Below are 19,136 nucleotides of genomic sequence, written 5' to 3'. Positions count from 1 at the left end.
GAATGGAATTGCTAGTAGTTGTAGAGCTGATGCTCAAGACAGAAGTCTAAATTGCAAGGTTCAAGGACTTGGGCTGAATATGTGTCAAGTGTAACTTGGATTTAACATAGTGGCACTGATAGGTAAGGGTGACAGAATGAATATATTCATCTTAGGCAGAGGCAGCGTCTTGGAACTGGCAAGGATGAGGAAGGGAGGAAGGGGGCATCTGCCCACTTTGAGACAGAAAAGGTTGGTGGGGGTGATAAAGGCATGGTGTAGGTTCTTGGGCAAGAGGGGTTCACAAGGATTCCGCTAGACATCAGGACTGTGCTAAATAAGCAGGTGAACAGGTAAGCTTCTCATTCTAGAGAGGGAATTAGAGGACCAATTAGGAATCAAGCTGGCAGCTCAGTGGTCCAGAACACAGTGGGTGTTAGGTACTGTCCAATGAGATCACATGGCTTCCAGGCAGTGGTTCCCAAATTTTAGTATGTGGCAGTATGCCTCCAAAACCTGAAGGTTTCATTAAAACACAGACTATTCCTGGTCATCACCACTTAAATTTATGATTCAGTTGGCCTGAGGTGGGAAATAAGAATTTCTGACAAGATTTCAGGGATGCTGCCGCTGCTCCTTTGAGGACCTCACATCGAGCCACTGCTGTGTCACTTAGCATGACTGGGAAAAGGGCTTCTAAATGTATTGAAGGGCTTGGTAGAGCTAAACTTGCAGCTCAGTGTGTTTTATGCTTCCAGGAAGGCAGACAGGGTAGAAAGAAAAGAGTAGTAAGCAGGTGGGACGACCCCTTTTCAGGTGACCCAAGTGTCACTGAAATTCGTGCATCACTGGACTTCTCTCAAGCTTTGGTAATAACTGAGATGTCAAGTGATGTCATTCTGATTTAATGTGGCAGGCTCTATAACTGTCAATCTCTGCTACAAAACCCATATTATTCTTCTTTTAAGGCCAACTCTCTTTGCTTATAGGATGAGTAATAAAAATAATGTTCCCTTACATTAGTATAGCACATTCTAATTTATAATGTGCTTTCACACGGTATCTCATTTGATCTCCCAAACTCTGTGAGGGAGGCAAAGCAGGTGTTTTATCTTTTTGACTACTGGCTCTCAAAATATGGTCCCTGGACCTGCAGCATCAGTGTCACCTAGGAACTTGTTATAAATGTGAATCCCAGCTCCTTCCCAGACCTACTGAATCAAGTCTTGGGGAGCGAAACGTTTGCATTTCTAACAAGTTTCCAGGTGATGTTCATGTTGCTCCTGCTCCTACTGGACCATACTTGGATGAAAACCACTGCTATAGATTAAAATGAAAGATCTAGAAGCCCAGGGACTTAAGAGACTCCTACGTAGGCTTTTTTTCCCTACACCTGCTGCATCCCTGGCCCATGCCTATCCTTCCAATCCCAGCTCTATTGCTTATGAGTTTGAGGCCCTGAGCAATGACTCAAAATTGCAATTTCCTCACCTGTAAAATGGGGATAATAAGATCTACTTCTTTGGGTTCATATGAAGATTAAAAAAGATCTAGGTAAGGTACTTAGCACTGGGCCTGTGCTGAATGGTAGCGATTACCTTGCTTTTTATTAATGTTATTACAAGTGTGATATTTCACTAGAATGAATACCTTCTTGAGTTCTTTTGAGTACGTGTCCCTCTTAAAATGCAGGGTATTCCTGACCGATTTAGACATTAAGTCACTTCCTTTTTAACGCCCCATCTGGGATGTTCCTGTGATTGCCGTGAGCCTTTGCTGATTGCTGGGTGCTTAGGAAATGAAGCAGAGGGAACCAGATGCATGGAATGGCAAAAAACAGCGACTTCACTGAGGAAACGGAATAGGGGAACAGGGGGCGTGTGGCTGAGGGAGGAAGCAGTTGGAAGTGAGAGGCAGGTCATCAAAAATAATCTACCTCCTTCAAAGTTCCCCCCAGGGCAGCCTTGGACAAGACCAGGGCTAGGCCCCCAGGAGGCCAAGCCTCAGGGGACCTGCCCTGATCTTGTTGCAGTCAAAGAGATGAACATTCAGCTGGCCACAATAAATGCCCTGAGAGGTCCTCGGAGGCCAGCTGACAATTGTGGGCACAGGGAGTTTGTGCTCAAAAGTGGCTTTGTCTTTGGAGTGACTCCTCTTTGGCAAAATTCTGACTAGAGCACCTCAAATGCTCAGGCCAGGGACATAGTCCTTTTTTTTTTTTTTTTTTTTTTTTTTTTTTTTAGCGGAGGTCTGCAATGTTCTTTCTCGAGGCCTCCTGCCCCTGCCTCCGGAAGCGGTTTTATCTTATCTGGGTAGTGCAGCCCGCTCCCCTGCCCCGAGTGGGAGTGGATCAAGACCTTTGCAACAGTATTAAAGACAAGACACAAAAGCAGCAAGTTCGGGCCCCGTGGGCACAGCCGGCCGCCAATGGGGCCCGGCCGCTCCCAGGCGGAGTGGTACTATGATGACAGTAGCCAACCAGCGCACTCCATGCAAATGAGGTACTGTATCCCGCACCGCTGCTCCAGTGCCGCCTGCTTGTTCTAGTGATAAACTGAGGCCTTGCCTCCCCGCTTCTCCCAGAAAGACGGGGGCGGGGGCGGGAGTGGGGGGTAACCCCGTTACTTCCCCCAGGGAAGATAGAGAGAAGGGACGAAGAAGGGGGATGGGTCAGGAAGAGAAAAATACGTGACAAAGAAAACATTCTCTGCCTGGGAGGAGACTGACAGAGGGTGTAGAGCTGGAGGGAGCATTCGCTGGCCATGCCAGTACTTACCACTGATGCTGAGTCAGAAACAGGTATCCCAAAATCCCTTTCCAATGAGCCTCCCTCAGAAACCATGGAGGAAATAGAGCACACATGCCCACAGCCTCGACTGGTAAGTAAAGACAAAGGATGAAAATGTATGCGTGGCTATGGCACAAAAGAGTTCCTTATGCGCCCGCAGCCAGCGAGGAAAAAAGATGCTTAGAGGATTTTCATGTAAATGAGAATGGAGCTACCGCCTAATCCTTCTCAGCTGTTTATATTTAGCTTCTCTACCCGGCGCTGTTCTCAGCTTACAAAGCATTATTGTACCGGCTGGGTAGGAAACGGGCTGCTTGGGCTCTGCTGTGTTTTTGTGCCTGGGGAGGAGGGGCTGGCCTTTTTCCTTTAAAGTGTGTTCTTGTCTGAAGATTAAAAATAAAAAATCCTACAGTGCAGTTTAAAAAATGGTATTCTCTTCGCAAAGCTTTGGACGAGTCCGTTAAGTTCTCTGGAAATTCTGGCTAAGGAATGATTTGGTTCTCAACTAATTTTGGTGCCTAATGCCAGTTACAGAAAAAACGAAAACGACGTGGAAGCAAAACTTCTCCATTCGTTTGAACATTTCAAAATAACTAAGTAAAAGAGTCCCTCGATGATGTATTTAGAAACAAGGTGTATCATCTTAAATGAATTGTAAGCATTTCTGGGTATGCTGTGAGGGTTTCTCCTCAGGCATGGGAAGCTAGGAAAGCTATATTTACTTAGGGGCTGCATGCCTGTAATAAGTGTGCAAACGGGGCACCCAGAGCTTCCTTCCTCCTCAGTAACTGGTTCTCAGCCACCTCAGCGTGCACCCTCAAGGAATCAAACACCAAAGGGGTGGTGGGTTTTCCCTGGCCTGAAGTTTTGTGGAACTTGGGGAGACCCCTCTTTGAACCCTCAGATCCAAGCAATACACGAGTTAGAGCTATACACTTACTTAGAGCTATCTCCTCTCTAAAGATTTCCCTTAAGTTAAAAGGTGCAATATTTTGATTGGCTGTGGAGTTTGACCCTGGGAAGAGGGTTTTTGTTGTTGTTGTTGTTGTTGTTGTTGTTGTTGTTTTTAAGGATTTTGTGATGTAGCATTTTCCCAAAATGAGGGCTCACAGATTCCAAAGCCAGCCCATCATGGAACTGTTATTTCTTCAAAAGGGTTAATAAAGGTTCAAAGGCAGCCTCAGAACAACTTTCTAATACATGAAAACAAAGGAAGTTATATTAGAGCAATGTCAGCTTTTGTTAACTGTGCTTGTTTTTTAAAATATGGTTTCTTAGGGCAATTTGGTATTAACTTCTCCCCAGCACTTTAAGCCACTTACTGAATGACACACGCACAATGTAGTACCTACATTCTCATGGGATACAAACCATCCCAATAAGTTTGTTACCAAGGGATTCCTCAGAGCCACTAAACATCTCATGGGTTAGCACAGAAAAAAAAAATTGACCACTGAAGATTTGTTACCATATCACCCAAAAATATTTTTAAAAATTAAACCCAATGTTGAAATTTGTACCACACTTCTTCCTGACAGGTGGGTCAGGGGTAGGGGAGAGAAAGCAGCATCCAGTTCCAGTTTGTGGATCGTTTCAGTCACTTGTGCCAATTTCTCTTCCTTCCCTTTTTGCCTTTTAGCTATTCTGCTCCTTGCTTGCTTCTGCCTGAGAGGGTGGGCAGAGGAAATCAAGGGAAGGAAGAAAGTTCAAGTACTTTCCACTTTCACTTGTGACAGCTCATCCTGGAGTTAACTAACAAGAACCATGCAAAGATGGCAAGGTTATACTTCCAGCTCCCTGCTGCTTTAGAAATGAGAACACTGAGGCTCAGAGAGGGTAAGCCAACTTCCCCAAAGTCACGTTGCTTCCAAGGGGTAGATCTGGGGTTCGAACCCAGAGCTCTGCACCTGCAAAGTGGAAGTTCTTTCCCCTGCACACACTCTTAAGGGAGGTACATTCCCTTCTGATTTTTTTTGGCAGTTATGGCAGAGAGAGAGAGAGAGAGAGAGAGAGAGAGAGAGAGAAAAGAGAAGAGAAGAGAAGAGAAGAGAAGAGGAGAGAAGAGATGTACAGAAGTTCTACCGTTAAAGTGATTGCTTTAATCTACTTTTGATAAAAATGTTCCATGTCCATGTACTGCCAACTGGCTCTGTTTAAATAGAGACTGCAACCAATTTATAAGCCACTAAATTTTTTGAGGCACCTTTTCTCTTATCAAACTTCGATCATTGTAGGGGTATACTCTAAATTTTGATTTATACTTCAGAACCCACTTTTCTTTGCTAAGGATTTTACTTTAAATAGTTAAGGCACATGTTAACTACTTGTTAACAAACTTTGTTCATGAAGAGAGTGAGTGCCAAGTGAAACTCCTAAATTCGCATTTCTTTTGAAGTTTTTAAGTAGCTTCTGTTGATCTTTAGCTTTGCTAATATCTTCATATTTCAAATTATATAAATTCTGTGTTTCTCCCAGCACCCAAGCATATGGCCCAAAATTACACGTGGTCACTGGCGCCACCACTGTCAGCAGGATGTGGCTGCTGAGTTGCTTAACTCACTTTGGAAAGTGCATGAAAGGCTTGAGAGATTCTCCCACAGAGGACAGGCTCCTTCTCCCACTTGTCACCAAACTTGAATTCATACAGTTTAGAGAAAACAGGACTCAATAATAAAACAGCTTTCTTTTTTTTAAAGTAGCAATCATTATATTATCTGAGGCATACACTGGCTCCCCAAACTCTAACTTTACCTAGGAGTAATGGAAAAGGACGTTTCTGAGCATTCAAGGGCTATAAAGGATGTGAACTTACGTCACTGGATGCTATTGTCTAGAAATACAAATTTTGTTTAAATCTCAGCAATTGTGTAAACCGCTGTTTTTGTAGTGAGCAATATACAGTCTCTCTGTTTAGCATGGCACTCTAGAAGGTGTGTACAGTGTTCCTGTGTCTACATGTGTTTGTCTTTATGTTGTTTACAGTGAAGGCTATCTATTGTGATCCAGTTTTAACTCAGCCCTTATTGATTGAGTAGTACTACATGCTGAGCTCTGAGCCCTCAAGTACTTTGTGATCTAGAGATTTGAGAGGAGACTGAAACATAAACAGATAGTTTCCATACAGGTTGATAAGAGCACAGTATGCTAAGAATTGTGTTACCAGGTGCAGTGGGGACAGGAAGGAGAGTGGTGAGCTCCGTGAGAGTGAGTCAAAGTTTGCCATGGGCATGTTGAGTAGAAACCTGTCTTGTCATCACTGCATCTCTGGTCTTCAATACAGAGCCTGGCGTAGCTCTTTAAGGGAGTGAAGCGAGAAGTTGGTGTGCCTAAGCAAAGAGGGCTTTAAAGCAATCTATATTTTACATCCTTGTAAGTAGTAAATTGATAAGGATATTGAGGATTCAGTGGAATCGTGTTAAAGGGGAATTTTTTTCTGAAAGGTATACCTGTAGTTTTTCCACCTGCCTTATTTTTCATTGGAAGAAAATACAAGAAAGGAGATGAATAAGTAGAATTAAATAACACTGATAAAGAAATTAGAAAAGATTACCTGGGTTTTATGATCGAGCTGATATTTTAGAAATGCACTCTTACTGCTCTAGCTACTTCACCATGCTGCATGGCATTGAGATGTTTCTTCTTTCATTACAGTGTTTATTCTTGATTCTTGATTTGTTTTGTGTTGCTTACTTTCTCGCTTGAACATGATGCAAGGTGACTCATAGCCTTGACTGTCAAGAAGAGAAACTGAGTAAGTAGCGTTGGGCAATCTGATGTAACAGCCCTCTTTGGAGACCCACAACTCCTGAGGGATGAGGACTCCTTGTGAGCAACATTACAGACCTCTGCTAAAAAAAAAAAAAAAAAAAAAAAAAAAAAGGACTATGTCCCTGGCCTGAGCATTTGAGGTGCTCTAGTCAGGTCCTCTTATTTCCCCAACCCTCAAACTTTGCCGAGACAAATCCTGTGTGGCCAGCAGGTGCTCCACCAACCTTTTCTAACAGGGCCCAGCCACCGGGAAAGCTGTCTGCTTGAGGATTTGGTTAGCAACCTTGGTCAGGGTCTTCTAGGAGTGCGTTCTGCTCTCAGAAGGAAGTTGTAATTCTAGCCTGCAGTAGTCACTTCCATGAAGATGGATGTGCTACGGATCAACTGAGAAGGCTTTGGAAATAAAAACGGCTGGTTCAATGTGCTACTTTAGCAGGAGTTCATTTCAGGCTTTCCTTCAAAGCAGAGCAGTGCCAAGAGACTGCTGTCTTGCAGAAGGTGCATTATGTCAGTTGTGAGGTAGGATGCTCACTGCCTGGTGCTCCAAAAGATGATGCATTTCGAGAGACATCAATGACTTCCTTTACTGGTATCACAATCTAGTTAGCCACTTGGAGCAGCATACATTTTAAAAGCGAGACACTTAATGTGCTTGTTAGTGAAAGTAAACAAATGTGGGCTTCCTTGGGCATTTACTGTCGTCAACTGGAATTCTGTCCAGCATTATTATTAGACATTTTCCTGCTGGCCTCTGTCCAACACTCATTTCTTGCAGATTGATAATAGTTGGGCATATTGAGCATGGATTCAGTGAATTGGTTTCTTCTATTCTTTTAAATTTGTTCTTTCACTATCCCTCCAACCCACCATTTGCTTAATGCTAAACTCCTTATGGAAGAAATGAATCTAAATCAAATATAAGAAGATAGGTAGGGTCTTTGTTTTATTGTGGTGTCCGAGCATATAGAAATGAACAGGGTGCGTGTGTCACTTTAGGCAGTGAGGGGGACTTAAAGTATTTGGTGTTAGCAGGGCTTTAGAAGATAACTGAGAGAAAATTCAGTCCCCTACCAACAGTATCCACAGTTAGCCAGCTGCTTATCAACTTCCATGCATAGCAATGCACCAGGTGCTGTGGAGAGAAGTGAAAGAAGCAATCCACAGCCCCTGCCCTTAAGGATCGTTTCCATTTAACAGAAGGCAGTAGTTTGGCATGTGGAAGTGTTTGGCATGTGGAAATGTGCCAGGATGCTAAAATCCCATAAGAGAGCTTTTTTGTAACTTTGACTTTATTTAACCTGATATATCCAAAATATTTCAACATGTAATCAATATAAAATGATTTTTATTATTTAATGTAGAGGTATTTTATACTCTTTTCCTCCTACTAAGTTTGAAATCTGGTGTGTCCATTACACTTGCAACACATCGCAATTCTGGCTAGCCAATTTCAAGTATACAGTAGCCACATGTGGCTTTAGAGGGAGCTCAGACACCTGCCTAGGCCTGTGGAGGATGAGCTCTGAAAAGCCACAATGATGAATACATTTCATGTTGCATAGTATATACATATATTTACACATAGCTTAAAACAAAAATCACCTTCAGCCCTGGCTGGTGTGGCTCAGTTGGTTGGAGCATTGTCCCGTAACTGAAAAGTTGCAGGTTTGATCCCGGGTCTGGGTGCGTATGGGAGGCAACCACTTGATGTTTCTCTCTCACATAGATGCTTCGCTCTCTCCCTTCCTCCTTTTCTCTAAAGAGCAATAAAGAAATGTCCTTGGGTGGGGATTATTTTTAAAAAACCACTTTCCTTTACTTTATATTTTTCATTCATTTTCTGTGCGATCCCATTCTGTCTTAGTCAGGAGGCTGTTGTAGCAATGGAGGTGAGAATGTTTGAAGTTATTGGGTGGGGCAGTGGAGGAGAGAACCAGATGGATATGGGACACATTAGGAGGTAAATGCCCCAGGGTTTGATAACCGAGTCTGAGGGTAGGGCAGTATCAAGGAAAACTCAATTTTTTGGCTCCAGTCAGTGGGCATCTTCACTGAGATGGGAGCATCAGGTGACAGCAGTTTGTGAGAGTTATGTTAGGGACACATGGGGACTTTGGAGATGTGTAGTTAATGTTTGGGTTTGGAACTCAGGAGAGAGTTCTGAGCTGGAGATGTAGATCTGGGAGGCATCAGCATGGAGGAAAGGGAAGGGAAATTGAGGTAGTGAAATTGAGGGAGCACAGTTAAGACAGTTCCTGGAGTTAGAGGAAGTGAATAGAAATGGCTAGCAGGAGTGCCTCAGGATAATCCTGCTACAGGATAATTCTGGAAAATAACGGACTCTGAGCCATCCTATCAGGGGAAAAATAGAAGAGCTGTAATTAATGCTCTTAGAAGACTCCTTACATCTGCCCCTCTCTACATGAAATCTGGTTAAATTAATCTACATTATCCCAGAATCTCTTCAGGATGGAACCCTGAGAAACACCATTGAAAGGGCCAACAGAGAAAGAATCGTGAAAATAAGGGAGAGATATTTCTCAAATATTTGAGAGATGGAGGGACAAGGGCAGGATAAACTAACAAGATTAACAAAAAATAGAAACAGACTCATGGATACAGAGAACAGACTGAGAGGTGTCAGAAGGCAGGGTTGTTGGAAGGCAGGGTGAAAAAGGTAAAGGGATTAAGGAAAGAAATAAAAAACAGACACAGACCACAGTATCATGATTGCCAGAGAGAAAGTGGGGGTAAACAGTGATGGAAGGAGACTTGACTTGGGGTGATAAACACATAATACAATATATAGATGATGTATTATATGAGGGGGGGACCAGAAAACCCAAAATTATCTTCTGGAGGGTGGTCCCCTTGTAGTATAGGGTTCCCCCCATAGGTGAGTGTTCTAGGAACCCATCTGTATCAGTGCACCAGCTGGCGTTCTTGTGAGAGGCTACTTTAGGCTTTAGTGAGGTTTTTTCTTTTTTGTTTGTTTGTTTTTATTAAGACTCTTTGGAAGCATTTGCCAATTTCAGGACGGGTGATTTACAAGTGCACCTGCCCACAGGGGTGCTGAGTGTTCAGCAGTTGTTGACCAAAAATGGCATGAGCTCTGTGCTCCACCCTCCCTATTAGCCCCAGCAACTTTTTGTTTGTTTCCTGGGATGAAAAATGTCCTCAAATGGAAACAAACCTTTTGCTGATGTGAAAGGTGAAACAAAAAAGGGCAGCAACATTAAGGGGAATCAAAATTGATGAGTTCAAAAACTGTTTTGAGTCATGGAAAAAAGGTCTCAATAGGTGTATAGCATCAAATGGAGAGTACTTTGAAGGTGCCTGAAGTTTAAACATGTAAGAATAAATGCACAATTTTTACAAATAAATTCTGATTTGGGGGCCTCCCTTATAGAATTGTACACCTGAAGCCTATATAATTTTTATTAACCAATGTCCCCCCAATATATTCAATGAAAATTTAAAAAATAACCAAATGCAGCAGACAAATGAAATGAGACAAGGAAAAGCCTCCTTTGGGTTTAGAAAGAAGTCAATAGTGATGTTTCAGTGAAGTGGGAGCAGATGCCAGACGGCAAAAGGCTGAGGAGCCTTTTGGAGGCAGGGAAGTAGGAATTGACTGAGGGGAAGCAGGTAGAATGTATAGGACCCCAAAGGTGGATAAATCAGGGCTTAGGGTTGAGAGGAGCTAGATTTTCTCCTCTAACTTTTTCTCCTTCCATCCTTCTTTCCTTCCATTAACCCAACATGCCAAAGCTTTTGGTTGGCTCATTCTTTAAGATGGTAGCAACTTGCACTTAAATATAAATGGGAAAGGGTGAAAGTGATGGAGAACATTGTGGAAGGGAATGACTTTAAGAGCTGGAGATGCTGTGTTCGAGTGCACAAGTGGAAGGCTTCTGGTAGGAAAAGAGACACCTCTTCCACTGTGGTGATGAAGTTGGCAAGGATGTTTTGGGTAAGAAATAACTTAAAAATAGAAGAGTATTGAAAGTTGAAAGCCTCTTTTATCTGTTTTCTCCATGAAGGTGGAAGGAAAGTCATGGTGCTTTGCTTCTGGCAGGTACAGAAGTGTAATTATGGAACAGCCTGGGAAGTTGGGTCCAGTCCCAGGGTATTTCCTTTCTAGAGGCCTCAGGCTCAGGGGGAAGTAAGGAAAGGTGGAAAGGCTAAGTAGTTCCTGATGAGAGGTGGTAGTGATGAAAGGAAATGGATCTGTTCCCTTATGGTGCCTGGGGCTCCACACCAATTCCTAAGGTCAAGGCAAATCCAGATCTGGAGCTCCAGGGGACCTGGACTGGCCTACAGCGAAAAAGTTGGGGCCCTGCAAGACAACTATGAAGCAGCTTGGTCTCTGCTTCCTGGAGCCCACATTCTCATTTCAACCTCAGTTTTGTCATTGAATTATTGTGCGACCGTAAGCAAATCACTTCTCTCTGGACCTCAATTCTGTCAACCACAATGGGTTGTGTAGATGATCTTTTCTAGTTCCAAGACTGTGAATCTTGCTTCCATAACCATGGAATATTGTCTACCATAGTGTGCTCTGACCTGATGCACCTATCAAAAAGCAAGGCTGACCCTGGACAGGTAAATCAGTTGGTTGGAGTGTTGTCCCATTGCACCAGGGTTGCGGGTTCAATCCCTTGTTGGAGTGCATGCAGGAATAAACTAATTAATGTATGGATAGGTAGAGTAACAGATCAATGTGTCTGTCTCTCTTTCTCAAAAAAGAAATCAATAAATTTTTACAAAAGAGGGAAAAAAAGCAGGGCTACCCTACTCCTCACCTCCTTTTGTTTCTGTCCATTTGGGGTAAAAACATGTTGAATTATCTTATGGTAAGGCACACTGGCTATATATGAATAACAAATCACAAAATACTTTGGAACTTTACATTATGTTGTAGAAACCAGTTCTGGTGCCTTCTGCTTTATTCTTCAGATGCTTCCTCAGAAAGGCTCAATGGTCTAGTTACTGTTCAAAGAAACCTAGGTCAAATCTCCCCTTAATGTGAACAATAGCCTCCTAATTTTTCTGTTTCATAATACTGAAGTTCAAAATACAGGCATACCTTTGAGATATGGCAGGTTTGTTTGAGACCACTGCAGTAGAGTATTGCAATGAAGTGACTTATAATCTTTTTGCTGGTGGAGGGTCTTGCCTTCAGTTTGTAAAAAATACAACCTCTGTGGAGCACAATAAAACAAAGTGCAATAAAACGAGGGATGCCTGTATTGGGTTCTCTTTGAGGCATGGAAGTATGGCATTGAATTACAGAGGCCTTGTCTAACTGATGCTATCCATCTAAGCTTGGGGTTAAAGTCCAACAGTGAGTCAGGCCATAGCCCTGAACTCTGGCATCTTTCACTGGTGCTCACACAAAGCTTCTCAAGCTCCTTAGTGAAATAAATGTAGAAAAAGATTTATTTTGTCTGATAACCAGGGGAAGGATGAAAAAGAGAAAGCAAGGAAGGTAGGAACAAACTAAGTCACTGCAAGCTAGGCCTATTTTCTTCCAATAATCTCCCAGGTAACAGCCTCTACCTTGCTAGGATCTGATTACCCGTTGCTGGCCTCAGACCATAGTATTATTGTTTTAACATTCCTACCTTCCTCTTTATCCCAGCATGAAACAGGTTGTATGGGAGGCTGGGGAAGCTGACCCTGCTTGGGGATAAAGAGACAGTTTAGCTCTCAACAATCTTGAAGGCACACTTGAAAACACAGTGATTAGAAAATAAAGCAGCGAGCCCTGGTAGCATGAGCCTATGTTATAATGTGCAGGGCCACACGGGGCCAGCCCATTGAGCAGGTTTCATTTTCATACAACCTCCTCCCTCCCACCAAAGTCTTTGACTTGGTGTTTTTGTTTTCCACTCAGTAATTTATGCCAATTGAACCTGACATCCATGTGAAAGGATGCTGCGGGTTATTTAAACTGGCATTTAAAGAAAAGTAACAACAACAATAATAATAGGTTAATAGAAGCATCATGAACGATGTGTATAGCCTGTTGCCAACCAAATGATGTCAAAAGCCTGTTCCTGGTACACACAGGCTTCTGTGCTTCATTTGTAGTGTGCCTAATATTGATCGGAGGCACAGTCACATAATACTAAAATCTACTTTATGTCCAAATTGTTCAGTGATAAGGTTAATTGTTCTATACTGGGTTCAAGGCTACAGCTGTCACACATTTTTTTCCCTTGCGGGCAAATGGGAGCCTGGAACAACTATTTATAGTGCAAACTGTGTTGGGCACTGTGCTGAATACCTTATGTGTGTTATCTCATTAAACCAGGCTACAGACCTGTGAAATAGGAATTACTATTCCCCATGTTCTAAGTGAGGAAGCCAAGAATTAAGTAATTCCCCAAAGATCAAACAGGAACTGATAAAGCCAGGATTTAAAATTAGGTTTGTCTGACTTCTAAAGCCCCTGTTTCCACTACACACAGTTCTCCAACATCAATAAGCAAAGAATCACCTCCAGCTCCCAGGTGGTTCAGAAGCTGATACACTTTGAGAAATGCTGTATTTAGCTTTCCCAGGTCACATTTTCTGCTTTGAAGGCCAGGAGTGTAAACAAATCTGATGTCTAGGCTCTTTGTAGGGAATTCCGAAATTCAAAATAAATATTTTTGACCCAGTGCTTCTACTCCTAGGAAACTTGTACATATGGCCAACAAAAACCAACATTAGGGTGTTCTAAGCAACATTATTTGTAAACCCAAACTGGAAACTACCCAAATGCCTAGCAGAGGTAGAATGGATAAATAAATTGTGGTATATTCACCCAATGTAAAGCTACACGGCAATGAGAATAAAGAATCTACAACCACCTGCAAAAAAATATGGATGACTCTCCCAACCATAATGTTGAATGAAAGCTAGATACAAAAAAAATATACACTATATGATTCCATTTCTATAAGGTATTTTTAAAGTGGGCAAAGCTGACCTATGATGTTAGGAGTCAGGGTAGAGGGAAGAGCACAAGATAGAGGCTGACAGTGGTTACTTGATCTGGGCGCTGTGTGTGTTTAGCTTCGGCAAGTTCCTTGAACTATGCACCTAGGTTATGTGCACATTTCTAGATGTGTATTATGCTTTAGTACAAACTTTAAAGATATTCTCACCACAGTAATGGAGAGATAGTGGTCACTCTACAAGAGATTTCCCGTTTGTAAATGATTCTGGTAGGCTGATAAGTAACACTCTAAGGAATGGTGTCCAATCCTATCTAAATTTACAAGAGCTTTAATGTGCTCAGGCCTTCCAGGAATCAGCATATCCAGCCCCAAAGAGAGTGTATGTGAGCCCTTGAACTAAACTTGCCTTATTTCTAGGACCAGTCAAGCCTTAGTCAGGTAATTCGTGAATTAAAATCAATGGTTCCCAGTTTATATGCTTTTTAAAAACGATGGCCTGGCCTAGGAGTCAGTTTGTAGACTCAGAAGGAAGTGGATGGAATTGGTTAGCTCACAAAAGTGCCTCGGGTAATCCTGTTGTAGGTCAAATTCTAGAAAACAACTGGTCCCAAGCCATTTCATCAGGTCTTTAAAGGGAAGAAAAATAGAAGCTGTAATTAAAGGTATTTATTAGAACCCTCCCTATATTTGTGTATCTCTTTATGAGAGCTGGTTGACTTAATCTACAATCTTCCAGGATGGAACCCTGAGGAACTACACTTAGAGAGCCAATGGAGGAAGGGTCATGGAAAAAAGACAGGTATTTCTTAAATAGGTGGGAGATCCAGGTCCAGGAGTGAAGCAATCACCTCATTGGCAGTTAGATTTACAGAGTGTTTCTGTAAAATTCCATTTTTATTAAAGAACTCATCCATTTTGCAGAATCAATCTTTGGACCATCTTTCTGTGGAAAATCTTTCTTCTTTGGAAGATCTTTTCTTTGGTGGTTCAGAAAAAAAAAAGGTTTTATTATTGAAATAGCATCTAGCAAATACCACAAGCTGAGACATGTTCAAAATATCTGTACTTCCATCCAACTGTACAACAAACCTCCCACACTGCATAATTTATTCTAATGCTTGTTTCTTCCCATCTTCACCAATGTTTTCTATATGTTGTCTAAATATATTTGCTGACAAAGGAATGCATTTTATTTTGACATCAATTTTTTCCCTACACATTAGAACAACCAGTTTTACTGTGGTGTGAAGAGGTTTTTCTTTGTTGAATCATGGAAACTCAAAAAAGGCTTCTAAACATTTATCATTACATGTAACAACAGGCTTTTACGAACTATGGAACTAATATCACGTGTCTTGAAACCTTGCTGAAAAGTCACCTTTCTTTTAAAGTATCACAGTAATTACAGTCACTTCATGCCATCATTAGCCAGTATCTCAAGGTCCAATATATGCTCCAGGTGAGGTTTTATATTAATGGTAGCAGATATTTCAAATTGTACTGTGATCATTCTCCACTCAGCTGTCTTCTTGGGAGTCCTGATTAGGTCGCCACCTAGTGATGTGGCAGGCGTGGAATTCATCCAGGGTGTCAAAGGGTCAGCTCTGCCACTTTCCTGCTGTTTGCTTGTTCTTGTGTTATCTTGGCTTTCCTATGTCATTGCAGGAAATGTTTTAAGCCACCTGCTGATCTTGTGAGTGCTGATTTAGTAGACAATGCAAGTAGATAATCTCCAAATTTACTTATTCAGGCCCAGGTGAGCTGCATTATATTGCAATAAGCTAAAAATAAATGAAAATGTCAGGGAGCCAGGCCCTCCTTCTCTATCATACATCTACACTTCTTCCTTGAGGGATACCCTGTAGACTTTATGTTGACAGAGATGAGGTGCCAGTGTGAATCAGTATGCTAAAATTAGACAGTAGTAATGCTGCTTTTCTTGTTTTTTTTTTTTTTAACATGAAACATATATCTAAGCATTGCTCTCTAACGGATTGTCTTAATATCTCACATTAGAAAACCCTGGTGTTGGTATTCTAAAACTTGCTCTTGGATCCAGCCATGAGAGAGACAACTGCATTTTCAGGCTGCATGTCTGGCCCCTTGTGAAAATGTTTTCCTGAACAATTTTTTTTTTGTTCTAGGGCTCAGTCTTGCATGGAGGGAGCTACTGGGACAAACGTAAAAAACAGTGTTGTCTGTATCTGGGGCTGTTTGGGGGCATATCGTGTCACTACGCATCACTCGGCCTGCCCCTTACGGAGGCACCATGGGAGAAATTTCTATAAAATTCAGCATCAGGAAATGCTGTGCTTCTCCTTAACAGCAGCTTTGTTTTGTTTAAAAGACAATATTAACTTAGTCTTCCTCTTCGCTTTGACTGCTGGGAGCCTAAAGCCACTCTGTGGCCCACGTTTCTGAACTGCAGAGGACCATGATAGGCGTTCCTGTGTGCTTATTTCACCCTGACCCCCATACCTTGTAACTATTATTTTAAACTTTCAAACTGTATTTTTATAAAGTCACTTCAAGTACTTTGGGGAAGGAGATGGGATCTGAATAAGATATAAGAACGTTATTGATATTCATTATAAATTCCTTATGCTTAATTGCTGAAGAAAAAGATGATTTAGGGTATGGAAATTTTATCTCTGGGTGAGGATGATTATTTTCTATTGTTATAATAGCATCTATTATCTAAGATGCCATTAATTATAAGATGAACTTTCATTTTGGAGGGGTTAAAATGTCAGAAAATTGCCAGCACTGATTTTAAGACATTTCTTGTAATACCTCCTCCTAATCTCAGGGATGTTAAAGTGTGTGTGTTGGGACAGGGAGATGTACCTTTTAGAATTGATGAAATGGGGTATTTTAAAAAGGTTTTATTTATTTGAGAGAGAGAGAGGAAGGGAGGGAGAAAGAGAGGAAGAGAAACATCAATGGGTGGTTGCCTCTCATGTGCCCCCTACTTGGGACCTGCCTTGCAACCCAGGCATGTGCCCTGACTGGGGACTGAATGGACAACCCTTTGGTTCGCAGGCCCACACTTAATCCACTGAGCCACACCAGCCAGGGCTGAATGGGGTATTATTTATAGTACTGAGAATCTTCCCGCTACTTGAAATCCACTGCTGTGGTATTTGGGAGGTGGCCACATTGGTGGGGGAGTTATGGCTTATGGGGGTGGTCACTGTTTAAGGCATCTATCCCCTAGGATCTAATAAAAACTCCGATCACTAATCACTGGAAGGGCAGCAATTACTAGCCTGACCTAGATGTGGGTGTTCACACACTGGTTTTAACAAATGAACTTCTTATGAAGGTACTCTAGGTAAAGTTGGAAAATGCACTTTAAAAAAGCTATTTAAGATCATTTTTAAACTATGCTATTGTTTTGCTTTTAATTAACTTCAAAATACTTGTTCTCAACAATAGAAAGATGAGCAAAGGATAGCTTAGTCTCAGAAGAAAACACAAATGACTAATAAATGTTGGGAAAATGTTCAATCTTTCTTGTAATCAAAATAATGCAAATTGAAACAGCGTGATACCATTTTTTGGTCTATACAATTGACAATAACAATACTCAGAGACAGTGAGATGGCAGCAAGAAAGGTGCTTTCATACATTGTAATGTCAGCATAAATGATGCAGCTTTTGTAGAAGATAATTTACCAATATATGGTAAAATGTTCTTCAAATATTTATCTTTAAAATGTTCACACTCCTAATCTAAGTAATACAGCTCCTAGGCATCAATCCTAAGGAAATAGAGGTTTAGAATTATATTTAGAATGTTATTTATATTATAAAAACATAAACAACTTAATCTTCAACAACAGAGAAATATTTTTAAAAATTATGGTTTTTCCATTCAGTGGACTGTCTTACAGCTATCACAATTAGTGAGAATTACATGGAAATATCTGGACCTTCTGCTCATTTTGCTGTGAGTCTAAAACTGCTCCAAAAAATATTTGTCTGTTCCTTAGAACAAGTAGTGGGGCTGAAGAGATTATTTAAATGACATGATAAAATGATCAAGATATATTGAGTGAAAAAAAACTGTCTATGCAGTAGTAAGATTCCAAAGTTGTTAATATGAATATATAACATATTAGAAAGCCTGAAAAGAATTATAGAAAATGTTAACAATGGTTGTGTTTGGGAAATAGAATTCTTGATGAATTTTGCCATCTTCTCTTTATTTTTCTCTAGTTTTTATAATATATGATGATGATACGAAAAAAATGATAAGCATATTTATTTGAGTTCAATTTTTGTCAACAACCATTCTCTCTCCATTGACTGGCCAGGGGGAAGGGGGCTGGGGCTGGGTGGAGGTACACAAAAAGGGAGAAAATGGGGACACCAGTAATAGTGTCAACAATAAAAATTAATTTAAAAAAGCTAGGTCTGAAAAAATAAATAAAATAAATAAATCCCCCCCATTCAACAGATGTTTATCGAGGACCTTTTATATGGCAGGTACTGCCCTAGGAAGTGGGATATAGTAATAATAGGACAGACCAAGTCCCTGATTTATTGGTGCTTCTATAGTCATTGGGGGAGACTGGCTATAAATAATGCAATGTCCAAGAATCCAGTGACTCTCTGTTCGGCCTACGGTCAACTATAAGATCTGATTTTTCTTTCCCCTGTCTTCAAAAGAATAAAATATTCTGACACCAAGTAAAATCAGGCTTTCAAAAATATGTTCAGAGATGAGTAAATACAAACATAACAGCATGAGACTGAGGAAGGAGATTCTGTGATGTCCTCTTGTAATTTCAGAATTTGTGGTTCTGAAGCTGGTGAGTACTGAGACAAAAGGCCTACTTGGGAGAAGTAGGGTCTTTCTGAGGTCCTGCTCAGGTCTCTTTGGCATCTCCTGATTAAAATGTTCTGTCATTGTAAAATTCTGTTCTACTGGAAGGCATTCTTGAGATGGTTATGACTATTAACTATGGATAATTCACTTTTCAATTGGTTTCAATTGTCAAAATTTGCTAGTTAACATTTACTGAACTTGGCATCATACAGTTACATATATCATCTAAGTCAGGCACTGTCAAGACACAAGCAGCTCACTGTGAAGAGGCAATTAGAAGAAAGTCTAATAAAGGGACTATTTACAAAGGCTTGGGCAAGGTTAACAGAAACCTCAGGGGATAGTGTGTACCCTTGGCCTGGAAACATTGGGGGGCTGCCACTCTTAGGTGTGAAGAGGCAAGGGGAGACTGTGATTACCAGAACTTCACAGAGCACTCTAGAAAGAGGGCCCCCTCAGAAGCTGTGGATTTCATTAAAAGGACAGAACCAACATACTGCCCCTAGCAGGTAGGAAGCCAGGGGGACAAATGCCCTGAGCTCGCTCTTGTCTGCTCTCCAGTGTTTGCATGCTTTCCACACACCCATCCAAACTGGAAGCAGGAAAGCAACTGGAGCCCGTTGGTGCAGCCCATACAGGAAGCCATACAGAGAAAAGTAGAGAAGGGTAGGAAGAGAGTGGGTTGTAGAGAGGCAAAGAAAGATAATAATCATACATACGTTATTTCATTTACTCCTCACGGCAGCTTTATGAGGTAGATCATGTTGTTATCCCCTTTTTAGATGAGGATACTGAAGATTACAGGGGTTAAGAACCA

The 19,136-nt window shown here is 41.4% G+C and overlaps 1 protein-coding gene across 2 annotated transcripts in view; it reads left to right on the top strand.

Moving 5' to 3' along the window:
- The window catches only part of PCYT1B (phosphate cytidylyltransferase 1B, choline), a 92,751-nt gene that overhangs the window by 20,129 nt on the left and 53,486 nt on the right, over window positions 1-19,136 (top strand). Inside the window, exon 1 of one of the 2 annotated variants that reach the window (XM_054581167.1) lies at window positions 2,691-2,858. The exons of the other annotated variant lie outside the window; for it this stretch is intronic. Coding sequence (XP_054437142.1) covers window positions 2,742-2,858 — 117 coding nt within the window. The 5' untranslated portion in view covers window positions 2,691-2,741. Of the gene's footprint in view, window positions 1-2,690; window positions 2,859-19,136 lie in introns of those variants that run through there. 2 annotated transcript variants of the gene reach the window in all.

The sequence above is a fragment of the Pteronotus mesoamericanus genome, unplaced genomic scaffold (assembly GCF_021234165.1).
Source record: "Pteronotus mesoamericanus isolate MK-2021 breed Mesoamerican mustached bat unplaced genomic scaffold, CSHL_Meso_final contig_65, whole genome shotgun sequence".
In the NCBI taxonomy this organism is placed as follows: Eukaryota; Metazoa; Chordata; class Mammalia; order Chiroptera; family Mormoopidae; genus Pteronotus; species Pteronotus mesoamericanus.
Note: the sequence above shows the minus strand (reverse complement) of the source record. Positions and strands in the feature narration are given on the sequence as shown.